The following is a 20919-nucleotide window of genomic DNA, read 5'->3' on the forward strand; positions in this document are numbered from 1 at the left end:
TGAAAGTCCTACTTTCAATCTTACCCACTAATGGTAGACATTTTAGGAAAAGAAGTCAGCAGCAAGTTTTGCACTTAAATAACATCAACAGCAGTGGATAGAGGTTTGGGAAGTGGATTTAATAGGTGTGTCTAGATTTGGCTAAGAATGAAAAGAGCATTTTCTTTCCACTGGTTGCTGGCTAATAAAAGCAAAGGGGTGGAATACATCCAACTTGCAAAACTTGAATACAGTTACTGCTATCTGCAAATGGGTGCCCCTCCCCGCTCATGTGAGCTACACAGGCAAAAGAGAATGACACATGTGCTGTTTCCTTTTCCAGTTGTAAAGGGGTCAGGAGCCAGGCAAGGAGAGCCCGAACAAGAGGAGCATTTTCCTGGGTTCTTCCAGCTGTTCTGTTCAATCCCGCCGTCAGTTCTGAGCAGGGAAGAGAGACTGTCAACACAAATAAGGCATTTTTCAAAGGCGTAAATTATGAGTTCCCAAAACAATGCGACATCTCAGCCACGTGAGTACCCTTACCCCCCCCCCGCCTTACAATAAGAGTGGATTTATCAGTTCCTCGCTTAAGGAACAGATTGTCTAATGCATTTCATATGGGGAAAAAAAATAAGGAATGCCTGAGACTAATCCTGAAGGAAAAAAGTTGGGAAGAAGCTGTTTTCTTTCTTAATTCTTTGTGTTTGTGTGTGCGCGTGTGTGAGGGAAGGACTGAAACAGGCTCTGCAAACTCTGCCTCCTGAATAGGTCCCAGCAAAGTTAGTAACGTTTCCGCCTAAACCCCAGCTTAGAAAAGTTTCATTTGAATGTTTTTCCCTCCCCCCGCCTTCAGGAATGAAGTTATAGAGCATTTTGAAAGCGTACTGACGCTTTTCTGAGATAGTAATGGTGCTGCCCAGCTTGCGTTTAGAGTCTCAGGCTGTCTGTGTGTAACATGAGACTCAAGCCACAAACTGACAGTCTATATTTAAAGCCACAATGTGTTTCTGCTCCTGGAAATTTAGAAACATGGGCTTAAGGACAAGCAAATTGGTTTTTCAGCAAGAGAGGGTACAGGAGGGCAAGTCCTCTGTTTGTGTAACTCTGCATATTTCAGTAAATTTTAAAAAAGAGAATTTGGCCTGAACAGTCAAGTGAGCACAGAGGCTCAGCTGCACTATGTATGTTAATGCTCATTTTGGGACACCATTAGAAAGAAAGGTGAAGGAAAGGGGGTGGATTATGATTTGATGAGCTGCAAAAAGCTCTTGAGTTTTTGGTGCTGCAATATATGTATATTTTTTCTTATGTGAAAAAAATATAGTGATAGGCTTTAGTGTGATCTTTCTTGTTTTAATTCAAGAAAGTACTTCTGTTTTATTTTTAATAAATAAACTGCCAATAGCAGAATTGTTTATCAGACCATGGCATCAGAAATGAAGGCAGAAAGTACAGAGAGCTCTGCTGGAAGCAGCCTGCAGTTCAGGGTTTGATCCAGATACTGCTGTACGGATATTTGTTCTGTATGGCTGTAGACACTGACAATGTTTCCCAAGCGTTGAACGAGGCAGCCTGATCCAGCAGAAAAGACACAGCAAGCAGAATCTCTGGAATCCCAACCACCAATTTCTAGTTACCCTTTAGTCCTTTTTGCAGATTCTAACCAACAAGAAAGATTAGATGTTACCTTTATATTTTATTCTACTTCATTCTGCAGTTTACAATATTATAGCTTGTTTTCTATTGCAGCTTGTTTTCTGTTATAGCCAGGAAAGATACAGGCAGGCTAATTCAGCATTCTGAGAGCTTGGGTTTGGCACAGCTTGTGTAAATTACTGCTATTGGTGCTGTCCAAGCATGTCCAGGAGGGTGGTCATGACTCACTGAGGTTATTCTTGTGTATTGTGAAATATCAACAAGGGTCCAGACCCAATCTTGTATATTTAGTGACAGGCTTGGCCAAGTGACACATCCAGGACCAGCTCTACAGTTCTGAATACATCACAAACAACCTCTCTGGCAAACCCAGGTTGTCAGACCCCACAGAAGGCCCTAGGGGGAAACCACAGGAGGAGTTCATGCCCCTTGGGGCCTTTTGTCTGCTCATAATGAAAAAAGACAAATGCATCAGGATCTCCTGGGTTTTTTTCCAATATGTGGACAGGAATTCTCAACTTGAACTATTTTAAAATCATATGATTCTCTCCATGAATAAATTGCTTGCAATCCAGCTAGGAGTATTCTGGCTGAAAAATAGTTATGATATATTGTCTTTGGTTGGGGGTTTTGATTTTGTTTTTTTGTTTTTTTTTTTTTTTTTTTTTTTGTTTTTTTTTTTTTTTTTTAATTAGGTGGATAAAATTTATAGATTAGGAACAAAAGTTAAAGGGAAGTCTGATAGTACCATATTTCTGTATAATGTGCGTTTGGTGCATTGATAATGGTTGAAGTTTTGAGGGAACATCTTTGGCGAAAGGGTCTTGTTTCCTAGTAAAATTCCTGCTAATTTTGCAAGAAACAAGACAAGAAACAATTGAAAGTTCAGTGTATTGACAGCATGGACAGAAGATGTTTGCCAGAGAGGCAGAATAAGTGGGAAAACAAATTTGCTTCATAGCCACAGTGAAAATCTTTGAGATGGGTGTGAAAATGCTTAAAATAATCATCAAAAACTTTTTGATACATACACTGAACATAGGAATTATTTGCTGAATACCTGCAGGTGAGACCACAGAGCAGCTGCCAACTGATGTAAACTGAACAGTGTTAAGTTACCTAATTGCTCATGTACTTTGCTTATCTCCTTGTATTCACCCATGGCTGATAAGGAATTTTATTCATTCTATAAATGCAGTATGATCCTCTCAATCCAGGGGGGATCACGTACTGTTTCAGATTTTAAATATTCAACTTTGTGTAATCTGTAAATGCATTCTGCTCCTATATGGGAATGCCCCACCTTCTCACCTTGGGCACTTTCCATGCCCAGCTCAGATATCTCCCTGATATCTGAGTGGGCTCTCTGTACACATAACAGAGGTGAGGGAGACAGTAACTTTGTGATGCAGTAGCTGCCTGACTTAACCATGAAACCTGAGGAACTCCACAGGTTTGGCAGTCTCAATTCAGATGGCAGCTTTTGCCCTCTTCCTGTTAGACTGCCGTGACCCTATTTTGAGGCAGTGGGACAGCTCAAATGAGGTGAAGGATTAGGACAATAAACGTCACCAAGTCAAAGGTTCAACCTGGGGAGGCAGTGATGTGTGCAACACCATCTTTATGGGTCAGAGGTGGTCACCCCTTTGGAAAAGGTGCTCTGCAATTTACAGGATTTCATCTGTACCCAGCAGGCTGGGAATGTTTATCTGGGGTCTCTTATACTCCACATGCCAGCTGTCAAAGGAGTTAGTGGTTAAGGAGAACAGTTTGTGGAGGATTTTCTTCCTCATCACCCATCACAGATAAGGTCCTCTTCCTAGGGGATAGGGAAGCAGTGTGATGTATGCAGCCCATAAGAATTGGCCCAAAAGGAAACCAAGAAGCAAGGCTGGTCCTCAGGCTGTGCCCCAGCTGCAGAGGGAGGAAGAGGGGGAAGAAGAGAGTGAAGCAAAGCCTCCTTGAGCTGCATGCACTCCCTCTGCATTGCCAGCTGTCCTCCAGCAGTAACCCAGGCACTGCCCTGCTCTGGGGAGCAGAGTTTGGTGCTGCCTCTCTTTTACAAGCAGGAGGTCTTGGCTTCATCAGCCCAAGCTTCTCCACCTGCCCCAGGGACAGAGCTTCTGGGAAAATGAGTCACAGATGTATCTGTCCCCTCAGAGAGGCTGAGACCTTGCAAAGGTGGCCTCAGATAAAGGCAGAGTGACTTCTGGCTGTGAATGGGGAGCGTGGTTCTGAGAACAGCCTTGCTACATCTTCAACTCATAATGAGATATATTTTGTGGCTGCAAACTGGTTTTTTTTTATGTTCCTGGAGCAATACCACTTGCCTTTCACACAGGGCTTCTGAAAAGCCTTGAATTAACCCTTCAGGTTTTTAATCATGTTATTCACACCTTGGCAATATATGTGATTTCATTGACCTTAATCAACAGAGGTGTTTGCCTGTGACAGTAAGTGATAAACAAAAACAGAGTCTATTGATTATGAAAATCTTGTCTTCACTGGTAAACCTGTGAGCATTTATACAAAAGAAACCTACAGATTATAATAACCTCTCATTTTTAGCACAGAAATCTCAAAACAAATCCTACAAGCATTGATGCAAATTGAATGTCTCTGCTTGTATGTTTGTTTGCCACCACTGTGCATATGAATTGGAAAATTTGGCTTTATACCCCAGGGCTCTCCTGACACCCTCATTGTCTGACATATTTATGTGAAAGTCTGGGAATTGAAAGGCTCAGAATGCACCTAAAATTTCAGTAATTAACAGTAGAAATGTTGGCAAACCACTAAGCTGGAGAGAATAGGGAGGATGTCAACCCAAATAGGAGTCTGCTGTTTTAAAATACGCAATTTTCAGCATTGCTGGCCATCATTAAAAAAAAATATACACAGTAGATGTTAAAGATTCAGGTTGTGGCCAGTTGTGTGCTTAAGCCTGTTAATATTATGAAATTGTTCAGTGTCTGCATCTCATTGCTGATACTGCTGCACCTTTCTTTCTAGGCTCTTGTGTAATATACCCTGTATGCATAGCTGTTCAAATGACTGAGTCCAATCAGCAAAGTCTTTTGTAAAACAGGCTTTCAGGACTGCATTGTCTAATGAAAGTCTGTTTGTGTGTGTTCTCTGTGCAGTGCCTGCCTCTATTGTTGGGGGGGGGATCAGTATTCCTATAGTGTAGAGAAATTCAAGCCAACAGAGGGACCTGATTGTGCTAGGTGCTGTACAGTCACCTCTTCTTCAAAAGGCTGGTAAAGAGGAGAGATTACAGGTGGGAGAGAAATTACTGCTCTCCATGGACACTGCTGGTGAGGCAGCTTTTAGCTGGAAAAGCTGGGGAGGTAGAAGTTGGTTTGATTCCAGTAGAATCACTGGTGCAGCAGCTCTTTGCTTCCCACTGCCTAATTCTGTAATGCATGCTCAGGAAAAAAAACATAGAAGTTATTTAGCAACCGGCCTGCTTGTTTCCCACAGAAAGATCAGAAAACTTTTGAAAACAGCATTTGATATGAGTAGGAAGTTTGTTTACAATTTTTTGCTTCACATACAAGTTGTGATAGAAAATGCACGAAAAACCCAGATGCCACAGTGACAAGACTATAGAAACACCTTAGGAGGGCAAGTATTTGGGCAGCAGACAATTGTGTTTAACTTCCTTAATTTTCTAAGTCAGATGAATTTGACAGCATTACTCCAGAAATGAGTAGATAAAAAATTCACCAATTGCTAAGCATTCTGAAAAACTACTTGGAGAATGGAGAAAAGTGTCACTTTGAGAAGTCAGGCTTTGTTTGCCAACAATTTATGAACACGAATGGAGGAAAGGCTTCTCTTCTCTGGATAATTTATTTGTAACTGATAATTGCATCAAGTACCAACACTGCAGTGCTACAACAGACATGCAGCTCATAATTTGAGGCTGAAATAAGATCTGGACTCCCCTGTTTCTCGAAGAGTCAGCACAGTCTAAATCACACCAGATTCTTATCTCTGCTATGTTAGCATGGAAATCAAATGCACTGCCTGTGCTAAACTGATCCCTTATTGCAGATGTACCTTGCACATGTAGTTTCACCAATGAGACAGCTGGCTAAGTGATTTTCCTCTTAATTAATCATCTCATATGCAAAGGACGCCAGTTTCTCATATCTTCTTCTCTTCTGACATATGTTTCACCACAGGGTTCTTCCTGATGAAGCAGAAAACTTCACTAAAAATCTCAATGGGTTAAACTTGTTCTGCTGCATTAGAGTTTTAAAGTGATTTTTCTTTCCTTTCCTCTGCCTCTCTTTTTCATCTTAAGAGGGAAAAAAGAATTCAGTTATTTCATGAGGGTCTCTACCTCTTTTTTCTCCAGATAAGCCATGAAACTGAGTTAAGCTTTTTATCAGTATGTTGCAGGGGGCCATTTGAACACACCCTGAGACAGTTCTTTGTTATTGTGAGTGATAAATGCCTATTTTACTGGGGACTACATGTTTAAAATACCTAGTTTTATGAGACAGTCCACATCATACAGGACATGTGTGACTAGTTCACAGCCATACAGAATCAGACATCAAATCATTACATAATGTGTAGGTGTTTACAGTTGTGAGCAGAAACTCTTTCAGTAACACCAAACCTAGAAAATGAGTTTGAATTCTGTCTGTTCACAGATATATACACACCCAGAGTGTATGTATATACAATATACCTTATATCTGTGTGCATACATATACAAAGACGTGTATTTATACCCACCATCCTTTCCACTACTTATATGGCTTTATTTGTTCAGGTTTGTATTCTGCTTCTAGCTCATCTGTGCTGGGAGAATTTGGTAGCTGCATCTTTAGGACAGTTTTCTAGAAATGATGATAATATTAGTATATTCATACCAAAATTAAAGTTATTCTTAAAAAAAAACTACCCTCCTTTGGAAACAAAATACTTATTCAAGAATCAATTCAGTTGTATTACATAATTCTGTGACACCCTCAAGCAGTTGAGAAGATTAATTTATGCTGGAAGAGATTTTACAGAATTGTTATTCCAGTTTAATTTTTTTTTTTTTGTAAGTAAACTTCTCTGTTCATCTTATTTTCTTTGAAAAGTGTTCTTACTAAGACAAAAGTAAGATGCTTCTTGTCTGTTAATTGGATATTTCAAAACTTTCAGTCACTTAAGAAGGGATGACAAAGCAGGTCTTCATGGCTGACTTTAGATAAACCAAACAATACTTAGGTGAGACAAATAGACCACAAATCAGTTAAACCCAAGTGATTAAAGAGCTACCTGTATGAATGAGTAGAGGGGGAAAAATATTTTTAGTGGACGGTGAAGAATTACCATAAAAATGTAGTCATCTAAGAGTTTAGGAAACTTGTGTACATTTTCAAAAATTCTGATGTTTAAAATTACATGCTGGATTTTTGTATTTTATTTCTGTCTTCTAGAATGTATTGTTGAATTCTGCTTTCAGGATTTTCTTAGCATGTATTAGGGCTAGAAGTTTACCAATTTATTATGAAATAGTCTAGTCTTTTTATTTCCTGGAACTTTATAACCAGCACTCATGAGCTAGCTGAGGTTGCTCTTCTAACTGTCAATGGTTCATGCAAGTGTAATAAGCACACTCCCAGTCCCTTCCCACAAAGCAAGCAGGAAATTAAATCCTTGATGCATCTGTGGCCTCTCTCACACCTGCTCTCTCATGTTTAGTTCAGATATCCTCTGCACCTCTTAATCCTACCTGTCTGTCCCTTTCTTAGCCCACACGTAAATGGCCATCTCTGAACATACGAGACACAAACAGGTCCCAGCTGTTAAATGCCATTTTCCCCCTTCTCTCAAGGACCTTCCACAGTGCTGCCAGTGGGAAGGAAGAAAAGAACAGGTCAGGAAAACGTAGATCTTTCCCTGTCACCATCTGGGCTGAGGCTTTGTTTCCTTTGGGTGTTGCCCTCTCTTCCGCACTCCCTCTTCTCTATTGATTTCTCTTTGCTCTCTCATCTTCACAGCTTGCTATCAAACAACATCTCCCCTCTCCAGATCTTTCCTCTCGTCACATAGAAATTTTTATTTACAACTGGGACATGCTTTTTACATTCTGAATCGCATGATTGGGAGAGATTATTATTGTCTATCTCTCTTGAATTTCCATAATTATGTCAATAGCCTTTGATTTTTTGACTCTATTGCAAGAAAATCTAGTTTTCCCCACACTGAACTCATAGGGACCTCTTTTTTTGGTTTAAAGAAGCTATGTTACCAGTCACTAATGGCAATTAAGCTTTTGGTGGAAATACACAAAATTAGGCTGCATCTCTCTCTACAAAAAACACTGAGTAACATGTTGAGTACACCAGGAAACAAATCTGCAGTTGGGAACCAAGTCCCAGCTCCCCTTTGCTTTGGGGGAAAAGGGGTTTTTCACTCTTTTGCAAAACCAATCAGTGTGCTCTGAACACTGTCACTTTTCCTGTTACTCAACCTATCCCTGCTCCAGTCATGAAGAAGAGTGAAGTGAACAACTTCTGCTAACATCTCCAAAGCCAGGAAGAACACCACCAGGTCAAGGAGAAGAGGCCCAGGTTGGCTGGGACTTTGAAAAACACAGTCTAGTGGAAGATGTCGCTGACCCTGAGGGTGTGGTTGGAAACAGATGCTCTTTAAGGCCCCTTCCAACCCAACCCATTCCATGATTATATGATTCAAAGGGTGCTTGGTAGGTCCTTCTCATGAAGGCTGTGTCCACCTAATGTGAAGAAATGAATTCTTTTGAAACCTTGCTGATCGCCTTTGGCACTTTACCATCTCCCACTACGAGCTGTCTACTCATCCTACCTACAAGCAATAGGTAGTGACTAGACCCACAAACATCCTTTAAAAAGTGAAAAATACCCTTCTCTCTTACCTTTTCTATAACTGAATGGATCTGGTTCCTCACAACACCTCTTACCAAGTCAACCATCCCACACCCTAACCCAAGAACCCAGATCTGATTTGTGTTTGCTGTACAGGGAATAATTTGAAATTACTACAAATCCAAGCCATTTCCACAAGGGTAGTGACACATGGTGACTTGGCATGGTGAGAGATGGAAAAATGGTGTTGTACAGCCCCCAAAAGTAGCTGGTTTTTCATACCCTTGGTTATCTTTCTTCTGTCTGAAGCTCTCCTATTAATGTATCCTTCCTACTCATGATTAAGCAGGCTTTTCACTCACATCCTTCCCATTTCCTCTTGACAAAAAACAGTCTTCTTCTTCTTCTACACATTGCAAAAGTGTATTCTTTTTACCTTGTTTAGTCTGTAAATTTCTCAGGGCAGAATGATCTCTCCCTCCATCTCTTTTCTAAACAAGAATCACCAAATAATTATTTGACATTTCAGTGCTCATGTGGTGCTGACCACATCTGTCTTCCCAAGTTACCTCATCAAGTTGCTGATTCTGGATAGAGATTTCAGCCTCCTGAAGCATGAAGATAAAATGCAAAAAACAACCTTAGGTATGACATCAACTGGTAATGCATATCAAGCTGGAAGGACTTTAGGGATTTCTCCTTGAAAACATTTTTCCCCTAAGCACATTTATTTGTATTCTCTGAGATAGTCTCTAGACTGGAGATCAAAGAGAGCTGGGAATCCAGCAGGGTTTTTTAGTGCATTAAAGGTACCGTGTTTCAAAGCCACATGCCTGAACATTTAAGCATCATGGAAGAAATGAAGTAGCAGGTGGTAATACGTGTAAACATGATTGTTCTAATCTTACTACTTTTCAATTTGTCAAAGCCTGTGTGACAAAGAGTCAAAATAACAGATGCTGTGTGCACATGCAGACACACACAAGAGCGTAAAACCCAAGGACACCAGCCAGCTTTGGGTTTTCCATTTCAGCCACATTTCTGATCTTGTAAGTCATTTACAGCAACAAGGATGTGTATTTACCAGACTTATGTGGAACCTGGCAAATCTTAAGTATGGAGTGCTTCTTGAGAGATTTGAATACAGAAATGTAATTAACTGCTGCACTTCTTTTTTGCTGAGGTAAAAAATATAAAATGCCATCCACCATAGAACAATGGCATATTGTAAATGTCTGCATATTGTGACTATATATAGAGAGACACAGTCTATAATGTTCCTCAGTTAGCAACTGAGACATTATATAAATATTTTCAGGTGCTTTCACAGAGTCAAAGTGAGAAAAAATGAGACTATTTTTATTACTCTTAAAGAAATGAGAAAATATTAAAAAGTGGTGTCCACCAGATCTAACCCCTTTCCTACCATAAGTTTTTGTGCATGTTTTCTGTACAGCTCTAGCCGTAACTTGAAAACTTCATCACCTAAGATCACATGAGATCCTGGCCTGTATACAAATACCCAACTATTTCTGTGTCCTTCCCATTTCTGCAGAGTTTCTCAGGAAATGCCTTACTTACTGCAAGCTGCCGTTGCAGTGATGAAATCTGTCATTGAGATACTTGTACCCTGGAACTTGAGATTGCTCATATTGATTTTATTGGACTTTGTATCAGAATTTGCTGATTTCAGATCCTAAGTTTTTAATACTACTCTGCTTCAGATGCCTTGGTTTAGCTCACGGCAGCCTCGCCTACTATCACCACAGATTTTATTGAAGGCAAGGTGATTTATGAATGGTAACTAGGGCTCTTGTAGGAAACACTATTGAAGACTGGAGGTAATGGGGAGCAAATAAAGATAAACTGATCCTGTATGCTCCCAAAGAAAACTTCCCACTGATTCAAGGTTCTTGCACATTAAGAAAAGATGTCTGCAGTTCCTGAGCTCATTTCCCCTGTGGATTAATGATCCATAGGGGATCCTTTGTTCCAAGGAGAAATAAATCACCCCTCCTGCTTTTGGCAGTCAGGAACATAACTGGGGAGATAAATGCTTTTACATTTCTCTGAACTTTGCTGTTGCTCCTGGGTAAAGGATTTCCCTTCTGGAATCCATTAAAATCTGTGAATCTCAGACAAAGACTCTTCTTCCTCCTCCCACGTTCTGTGTGAGATGCTTTATCTCAGCATCCTGGGGACATAACCATTTGTGAGCTGGAAACAGAGCATGAGCTGAGCCCTTCTGCTCTCGAGGTACCTCCTCTGGCTTCCTTTGCTTGCAGTGAATGAAACCTTTCATTGCAACAACCTCTGACTTATGTCAGAAGGTTCATGACTGACTGGAGCAACAATGGGTTGGCAGAGAGGTATGAAACTTTAAAATGTGGCATTGCTTAATAAATAAAGATCAGTTTAAAACAGGGGAGAAAGTGAGATGAGGTACAGCTGCATGACACTGTTTTTAAGAGAAAATACAGCCTGGACTTTCCTCCCTATTCCTCTCCACGAATTGCATTTCCTTTAAGGAAAAGGTCATGCCTTCTTTCCCAGGCTGCTACAAGCCTTCCCCAGACAGGAAACATATCCTGTGTCCTGTTTTCTCCAGAGTCCAGCAGCAGAACAGACAGTAGTGTTACTTCCATGCTGCTGCTCCCACTGTGCTGTTTTTAAGTGACTTGAGTACCAAATCTCTGGCAGAACCTTCCCCCCACCTCAATCATTGTGCAGCCCCAGGGTCTTGCAGAGCTGGCAGCTGCTGAAGATGGCCAGAGGAAGAAATACAAGCTCCTCCCTTTGGAGGTGTGGATGGCTATTTTTGTCAGATATGAAACTGCAGTAGTCATTGGGGGGAGATGTGGGAGGGGGAAAAGCACATGTTCTGTAATTGAAGATTGTGTCTGTGATTTATTCCAGAAGAGCAGGGTATATTTTCCTCATTGAAGGAGAAAAAGAGACTTGGAAACCATAACAGGTAGCACATGCCCTTTTCCACCCAAGTGATTTCCTTCACAGCTCACACCTGAGAAGAAGCTGGGGATCAACTCTCCCCAGTCATGACCTGCTGCCTGCAGCACACAGCAAGGTCTAGGACTTGTGGGTGGCCGAGGGAGGTTTGCCAGGGAAATACGGATAAATGTGGGTGTTCAGCTCTGCAATTGATTTTGTTTTCCACTACTTGGCACTTCAGGACACCAGCTTGCTGTCTGTGGACATGAGCATCCATATCCCTTAGAGGATAATTTCCTCCCACTCTCCCCTCTGCTGAAAATATCCTTGGTGAGAGGAGATGTAGCAAGAAATGCAAACTCTGTCCCTTAATGGACACAAAGCCATGGCATGTCAGCTGTGGCCGAGGGTTATATGTCTCTCCAGACTCCCAGGGCCACACACATCTGTCTTTTCCATTCCCCAGCCTTGCTGGGATATTTCCAATCCATCTTCTAGCTAATGGGATTTGGTACCAATTTTCCCTGTCCTTTGTTTCACTGCCATTGCACACTGAAATGATGTTGTAGCATTACCAGAGCTGCCTGTGTCTCCCTTAGCCCACACCAGCTGTTAGGTTACACCAGCCTTAAGGAAAAGACACTTCCTTTCCCAGGGACAATGCCACCTCTTCCCATCTGCTACAGAATCCATGACAAGCGATGGCCAATGTGGGTTTGATCCTGACGGTGCTGAGTTTTCTCGACTAACCAAGACTTAAAATCTGTTTAATCTCTGCCCATGGAAGTGCTGCAAGGAGCTGATGGGCTGTCTTACCCACTAGAGCCAGTAGCAGATGCTTAATGGAGAGTTAAAGCACAGGCTGACCATCAAGGGATCTGAGGAATGGGAAAGTTTTGAGCCAGAATTAGTAATTCAGTGTTTAAAAGGTTGTCTTGGGGTATAAAAGCTTTTGCATTTACCAGAGTTTCTCACATGAAGTACTCTAACCTCCTGCTCACATCCAGACTTGGCACTTGGCGGGACTGAGCCTTGTCTGCCACTCTTCTTGAACGAGATCTTTTAACTTGTACTTGAAAGAACTCAACCTTTGAAGCTCAGCATTACTGAATGCACAGCTTGTGGCACGGTGCAGGGAACTCCTCTGTCCAGTTCTCCCAGGTAACTCCAGTGCCTGCAGGGGTGTGTGACCATGACTTTATCATTTTGTCCCCTCCATCTGTGCAGCAGCTGCCCACCCCAGCAATGATATAGGCTTTTGTCTGAAGCTAGCTGTGCAACCCAGCACAACACAAAGGTGCTGGTATGCCTAGCCCCTGTCTTGGAATGCAGCCAGGTAGGGAACATCTCTGCCACCCCTTCTTCCCTCCTCATTAAGCAGGCCTCCTACTTCTCAGGCAAAAATATCCAGTGTAAGGTCTTAAAGAGTTAAAGCCAGACTGCTGTGTATGACCCTTCTTTATAAAGCATGTGCATCTCCTAGGGAGCACTTCTTGCTGACTGTTTCCTAAAGGGACTCTCAAGAGCAAAGAAGCTAGAAGGACAATCCTTAGAGCTCCTGCTTGTGTGTTTAACACTCGTGGGTGCAGCAGGGGAAGAGGGGAAGACTATCATGTCTTGTGAAAAGAGCTGGGTAGATTTAGAAAGGCAGACAGTCAGGTCTTGTGGAAGAAGGAATTAAAATTGACAGAGAGGCCCTGTAAATCTGGGGCCTGAGGCATGTTTTATCCATTCCATTAAGTTTTCTATTTGATCTATACAGACAGAACCAAAAAAATGCAAAAAGGAAGTGGGCTTTACTCCTCTCTTGTAACAGATACATACTTGAGTCCAAGCCCTGCCATGGCATGAATTACAGCACAGCTCTCCCTGAAATAAACTGCAGCTCACACATATCTCAGGGTGGAACTTGGCTCTTAAACAAAATTTAATGGGAGTCTGCTCTGGCTGAACTCTACTTATGACTTCATATTTTCCAGGGCTGTGCTGCTGCTGTTGGCTTGTTCATTTTTCTTTATTTTTTTCTTTTCATTCTCTTTATAGTAATAGGTGTTTCAGTGGGATAACTTGACCTTATGAGACTGTTCCAAAGCATACTTCTCTGGAGGCAATGGTAAATAGTTTTGATATATTATGAAAGTGCATTGAGAAATTTGCAGGCTGTCTCATGACTGCTTGAGAAGGCAAACTTCTGCAACCTGTTAGGCAGCATCAACTGGTGAATTAAACTAGGAATTTGGAAAGCAGAGAAGGTGAACAGAGGCTATATATTATGTTTCTGGTTTGATTCTATCATGTTTCTCATACTCATAAAATGGAGTTTTCAAAACTTTCACCATCGGCCCAACTGAGCAAGTGGAATGTGTGAGAGAACCGATTTCAAAGGAAGCAGAAGCAGTTTAGCAGTGAGAGCTCTTGCAAATCCCACTTTGGGTGTGAACCACACAGTGTTTCACTTGGTGTGTTGGGAGAGTGCCCTGCTTTGGGCCAGCAGGGCCAGCACTGACTGCTGCTTGGTGCTGGGCCACAGAGCCCCACGGCTGCTGATGCAGCTGTGGAGGAGCAGCACCAATGAAGGAAGGATGGCACAGGGTAACAGCTCTGCCCATCTGACAGCTGAGAGAGGAGTCTGACTGCATAGTGCATTCCAATATAATCTTACATAGGAAATACCAAGCCCGACTCTTTCCATGGCCTTCTAGAGCTACTGTAGTTCAAAGGAGTCACTGGACTCTGAATGTCTGGAGTGCTCTGCTCTGCTCAGAGCACTCTAGAAAAGAAGTCTCCAGCTTTAACCAGCTGCTTTTCTCTTTATGCTTTTCTTCTGGGGAACTTGTTTTTCCTGCATGTAGATTTATGATGTACTTCAGACACTCAAAAGAGCATTCCTGCTTTTTGCCCTCTCTGTCTGCACCTAGCAAACCTCTCCCTGTTAATGACAGTCAGACTACAGATTGACTTGGATCAATTTGCCAATAAGTAAATAGCCCTCTAAGTAAACAGTAAATATGAGTAAATAAATAAATATTAAATGGGGGAAGGAGTTTTCCTTTTGGTGAGCTGGTTTTCTGCTTGGAAGGAAAATGTTTAGGAGCAAGAATGCCCTTTGCTGCAGAAATGTAGTAGCCAGCTCAAATTACAACAATTCACTGTCAGCTTTCCTCCATGGATATTTCATACACTTGGAGCAGCCCAAAGGCTTTACAGTAAGTGAAAAATATGTTGATCAGAAAAGTACCATAGCAAGCATTTGTTGCTATTGAAAACTACTAGACCATATTTCTTTGCTTAATGACACACATTAATCCTCCATTGAAATTTCCATGGCTGTCCAAGCTGAATCTGGCTTTAAAGGTTCAAAATAGAATCCAAACTATAAAAATGTAGCATTCTGAACAAAAAAAGGAGCTGGAAAAAGGTCTTAGCAGTGTTCCTTTGTTTTTTCCTTTGCTGCTTAAACTACTGAGGATGTCATCTACAAGTTTTGAAATGGTTTCAAAAACATGGCATTTTTTTAAATTGGTGACCAGAATATGAATACTATCCAAGTACCCACTGCTACTTCTGTTTTCAGTCCAGTTTCCTAATGAAATGAGTCTTATGTGTTCCTGCTGTCTATCTGCCTGCCTAATCATCTGCCCATCCATCTGCCAGTTCTCATCAAGAACTTTTAGGTCCACTGACTAGTCTCAAACAGATTTGAAAGACAAACAGGAGCCTCAGAAATTATTGTAATTTTCCATGCTGCATGAAAATCAACACTGTCTATAGAGAGCCATTCAAGTGAACAGTAACAAGGACTCTTTATTGGGAGATTAAACTAAATGAAGTTCTTTTCTACTTAAGAATGTAGCAGCATCAAATTTTGACATGATTAGTTTCCTTCCATAAACATGTCTCCAACTTAACAGGCAAAACACAGAGGGTAAGACCCCATCTAAGCACCTACAGGAGATATCAGGCCCTTCTGACCAAGGCATCTTGAAAGTTCTGCAAAAAAAAATGGGTCTCACTACCTCATAGTGAGGTTAAGCACTCAGCACAAGCTTTGGAAAGGGATGGTTAAGCAGTGCTAACATTAATGTTTGGGATTTATTTTTCCTAATTATAGGCTCTGGAAATCTAGGCTTCTTTAAGCTATTCCAAGTTTGCTTATTGGTTGATGGGAAGGAAATTCCCACACCATACCCCAGGATTCACCACACTGTGTGGAGGCTGAATAGATCTTCTTGCGAGGAGGCATGTCAGAACAGAACAGAACAGAACACAATAGCTACAGTTGGAAGAGGCACACAGCTCTCACCTCAACCGTCTATCAGTATCCTCCTGCAGCACCTGTGGAGACAGCTGAGATCACACAGATTCCTTCCCAGCAGTCAGACATCTCATCAGGCTGGTTATTAGCCTCCCACCTACATGGTCCTTGACATTAGCAATAAACTGTTAATGAATTTCACAACAATATAATTCTGTGCTGAAAAACATTCAGTATATGGCTTCAGTGCAGGTCTTTTCATGCTTAGCTCTGCTAATGTGTTCAATATGCTATTTTCCTAATAATGCCAGATAGTTGTCCAAAAATAATACACAACCGATGCTTTTTCCTTTTTTCCCCAACAATTATTGCACAATCCGTCTTGAATAGCTCAGATGAATGATAGATGGTAAAGAAGTTTTGCTAAAATTCCTCAACTCTTGTTCAGACAGTTTGAACTTATACGTAAATACTTTTCAGATAATAATGTGGCCTTTGTCTTTAGAACAAATATGCACAAGAAATCTCCATATTCATTGAAGAATCCTTGGGAAATAAGAAATATTGTTGCCCTGAGCTACTATTTGCCTTGCAAGTTTCTAAGGTGTTTCAATATGTTTTATTTTCTTTGTTTAATATGCTCAATATTCAAAGCATTTGGAAGATTGTTTCCACTACAGATATCTCCATTAATAATATTAATCTCGTCTGTGCTCCAGGAAAGATCTCTGTGTCCCTGAAGAACATATGCTAAACAACCTGACATTTCCACTTGCAACGCACAGTAGACAGCCTTAGGCAAGCACTGCTGTATGAGCTGGATGGAGCTGAATACAATTCATATCAAATAAGCCAGGGGACAAAGCACAGATAACTCCCATTTCCAAGAATTATCACCTGTTGGACTGCTTTGCTACAAAATATTGACAGTGGGAATGAGCATAAATGAAGAAACCTCCCCATGTTGGCAAAATTATTATACTTTTCTAAGGATAGGAGCCTGGTGCTACATTCTTTGAACTCTTACAATATTATCAGGCTTTCACCAGTTTCCAGGTGATTTCTAGGTGACATTATGTGTAGTTTGATCATATCATCTCTAGTTTAAGCACAAGGTCAAGCTTTTTTCATCTCATTGAGAAACAGACATTTATCAGCCTCAATAGAATAATGGCCGTGTTTCTATCTCAGCATGTCTGTGTTCATTAAAATGAGTTTTGTGCCAGCAACAGAGTCAGTGAAACATTCTTGCTTTTGGATATATGCCCCCTAAATCCCACCCCCAGTATACAGAGGCTCCCTCCCTCAGCAGCTCCCCATGGATCTCTGTGCCTGTTGGCTGGAAAGCTCGTGGTTACTGGTCTACTGACTCCTGCTAAACAGAGCTTAAAAATGCTGAGTCCTTCTGCCTTTCCTTTAGTGCTGGGCTACTCTGGTGTCCCTTTTCTCTCCAGTCTGCAGTTTCCATGAAAACTGAATCAGTCCTTATCTTTGCTTTTCCTTTAAAAACAGTGGGAGTTGAATAATGGAGTCGAAATTTGTGAAGGATAAAAGGACAGTCAGGCAGATAGCAGGAACAGAGAAAATCAGTGCAAAAAATGCTGTTGAATGTATTTGATGAAAATGTTTCAAATTCTAGCAAGTAATTCTGTCTTAGTTAAGGGGACTAATTTTAACTAATGTTTCTCTTCATGCCAAATCTGTAAATGCTTAGTACCATGTCCATAAAAGAGGGTATGTTTCAAATGTAAACCAAAACCTAATCTTTAGAAGTTATTTCAGTCATAAAATCAAGCACAACAACATTAAGGAAGAGAGATCACCTTATCCTCTTAAGAAACAATCAAAAGCCTTGAGAGTCTGGTCTGAGGCTGCTAGACCTGTTAGGTACAAATTAAAAGCTTGTCTTGGTAAATAATTACAAACAGTTTAGCAGTTAAGTTGTCTTACTGCTTCATGTAACCACTTACACAAGGGACTGGGAAGGAATAATCACCTACTCCAAGATCTCTTGGCCTCTGACTGTTCTCTAAAATGTTCTGACTCGAATTTTTATTCTTATGTTTTTGACATGAAAAATTTAGATCAGTGGGAAATGCTGTTTTCATAAGCTGTTTCTTGAGATTTATAGGATAATTATCAGCTACAGGTCATGAGATGGGCTTTCACTGTCTGTGGTCAGCTGCTTAGATTACCTATGGTCATCTGCAACATTTGCAATGATTAATCAGTTAAGCCAGCAACTCCTGTCTCTTCAGCTTTGACCTCAGTGCAGGAGCAAATGGCTGGTTTGTTCCCATTTTGGTTCAACAAAAAATGAATAGAACTTAAAATTGTTGACTTTGGAGGAAAGTCAGGCAGAAATTAGCAAAAATCATCAGATTCACTGGATATTTAATTTAGTGTTTCTTTCAAAACCTCTCCAATTAAAAAGCCTTCAAAAGGAGTACTCTGCTCTGATGAAGAGGGAAAAGGTGGGAGGAGGCGAGGCAAAGGCAGGAAAATGTCCTGATCATGGACTGTACGTGACAGATTGATTCATACTCCATTTGTCACTCCTTCCTCAATGAAACAATTCCAGGTCAATTTATCTTCCCCAGGAAGATGTTGTATATGAGCTGGGTTTGATTGCCATAGAGGAAAAATGTAAATGATGGCCTGGTTACATTAACCTATTTCCATGGAAAAGTAAGGAAATTTTGCAGTGATGTAATGAATGTATGAAACAGACAAAACAGGACCCAACTTCCAAATTGCCACGTGCAGCATTTTTTCAATAGATTGGACCTTCTTCCAGGTTCTCACACTTCATGCACCTTTGCATGATGAGAAGGCAACATTTGGTCTTCAGACATTGAGCAGCTTTCCCATAAGAGCACAGCAAAAACTGGTCACTGCAACATTTATAGTACTTCTAAGGGGGCATTGACTACTTTAATACACTTGCCAGATGGACTTAATTGCCATCAGAATTGGTGGCAGTTCTCAGGGTTCAGAAACCCTGAGCAATGAAGTTAAAGTCTCCAGTAACTTCAAACTAAAAAAAAAAAAAAAAAAAAAAAAAATAAAAAAACAGAACATGGTTCAAACAGTTCAAACTGAAAGGGCAATTTGAGGGCACTGCCAGTTCTTTTTCAGTTCTTTTGAGGGATAAATGGAAAAGTTAGTTTAAAAAAAAAATCTGTGTGTCTTTTAGTTTATATAATCCTTTAAAACAATTTTTTTAAATGTAATATGTGGTTTTTATTTCAAAATATAGAATATCTGTTCCTTTTAAAAGATCCTTATTATTTTTAATCTAAAATAGTTTCCCAAATTTCATTAATATTTTCTCCTTTCCCCTCTTATCATTAAGGGATATCATATGATTATTTTTTGACAAGATGACTTTTGTGTATCTCTCCATCTGTGATTTTCCCCAAGACCTAATGGCAGTTCAGCTTCACAAAAGAAGAAGAAAGTGTGTTAGTGAAGTCATTACTTCCACAAACATTGTAAAACATATTTTCTCTTATTTACTTCATAACATTCTAGAATGGTGAAAAACTGTTTTGCTAGCACTGTATACTAGAATCAAATGAAATTAAAATTACGTGACAATCTAATTAAACTAATTTGATAATTGCTTTTTATCCTTTCTATGTTGCAAAGTGTCAAAAATCTTGAACAAACCTTTATTTGAATGAAACTGTACTTAGTCTGTTTAGAAGTAATGACAAAGTGCTTGTTAGCTGGGATAACAAGAGAATTGGGCCCAGAGCATTTTAATTTCATAGGTATTTTTAATCTGCATGATGTAACTTACATTTTCAACACAATCCATTTACTTGTCCAAAAGATCATGTGGTTGTTGTTGTTATATGAGCCCATTATTCTCCTTATAATAATTTAGTATACAAGTGGCAGCCAAATTATTCTGTCTCTTTTCCAGATTGACAGATGAGAAACTGTTCCTTAATTTTGAAAGAGCAGCCTTAATGTGTTTCAGAGTCTAATGGGAGACGGTGATGACTTTTTCAGCCGAATATGTCAGATTGATGGGTTCAGGCTGATGACCCTTCAGGACAAGAGATGCCAGCTCTGGCAGGGCACTGCACACTTACTGGCAAATATTAAAATAGGTAATGACTTTTTTTCACTCAGAATGGCCTCAGTGTGATGCATCTGATATTGTAACGGGCCAGAGAGCAGCTTGAGCAATTAACATATTTCTAACATGAAGTTTTCAGGAGTTGGTTTGATTCATTTTTACAGACGCAGCTGCAGTGAACCAGTTCTAACTATAGCTTGTAAATTAAATTGGTGTGCTGAGGTTAATAGATTAATGATTTTCTCATGAATGCAGTGTGTTGGCAAGGCACAAATATAAACCAAAGGGCAAGGAGGACATACTATAGTTGCATAAACAATGGAGGTGTTAAGACTTCATTAGTTTTTCTATACTAAGTGTGCGATAAGGAAAGTCCTGCATCAGTGGAGAAAACAGGGACACATTAGGACCTGCTTTTCCAGTCAAGAGGAACCATGACTGCAGAAGAGCATACAAAGAACAAAAAGAGTCTCTTGGAAAGGAACAGTTATGATAAATATATTTTTATACAAAGAATATTTTTTAAAAAATTAAATTGCAGTAATTATAGAAAAGGTTTCTAACACCTGCAGAAGCTGCCTGGTGGACTCCATGTACTCCTCATGTGCTTTCAGAAGTTTATAATGTTTTACTGAACCCAAATACCTTAGTATCGTCTTGAGTGGAGGCAATTAGAACCTCACCTAAGTTCTTTACATAAAAAGGCAGTCTTCTTTTTAAATTACAACTTTTTTAAAAATAAGGCAAGATTAGTATGGTATTTTGTCCTATGTCAATTGATACAAGCCAAAAAAATAGACAAAAATTTACTAGACTCTGTATTACTGAGTAAACTGTATTTCATTCATCTTGTTGTAACCAAAGTTCTCTTTCAAATGTATGGAAGAAGCAAAGAACAATCAATACTGAGGTAAAAACCTCTTCTGAATTCCCTCTCTGTGTGGCCTGAACCATGAACTGGATTCATGAACTATCATTCAATTTAAACATCTCCCTTGTTTACTGGACACGTATGGATAGATAGTAGGAATGTTTGAGACAAAACCATTAAACATTTAATAGCCGAATTCTAAAGACACATTTCATCCTACAAATAGAGACTGCTTACACACAACAGCATGTTGCTGTTACTG

At 40.2% G+C, this 20919-nt stretch overlaps 1 protein-coding gene across 1 annotated transcript in view; it reads left to right on the forward strand.

Moving 5' to 3' along the window:
- The first annotated feature begins 329 nt into the window (after nt 1–329).
- GYPC (glycophorin C (Gerbich blood group)) overlaps nt 330–20919 on the forward strand; it is a 33288-nt gene continuing 12698 nt past the window's right edge. The window contains exon 1 of the mRNA XM_041473046.1: nt 330–508. Coding sequence (XP_041328980.1) covers nt 475–508 — 34 coding nt within the window. The 5' untranslated portion in view covers nt 330–474. The remainder of the gene's footprint in view (nt 509–20919) is intronic.

Source organism: Pyrgilauda ruficollis, unplaced genomic scaffold (genome assembly GCF_017590135.1).
Source record: "Pyrgilauda ruficollis isolate IOZ18807 unplaced genomic scaffold, ASM1759013v1 scaffold3, whole genome shotgun sequence".
NCBI lineage: Eukaryota > Metazoa > Chordata > Aves > Passeriformes > Passeridae > Pyrgilauda > Pyrgilauda ruficollis.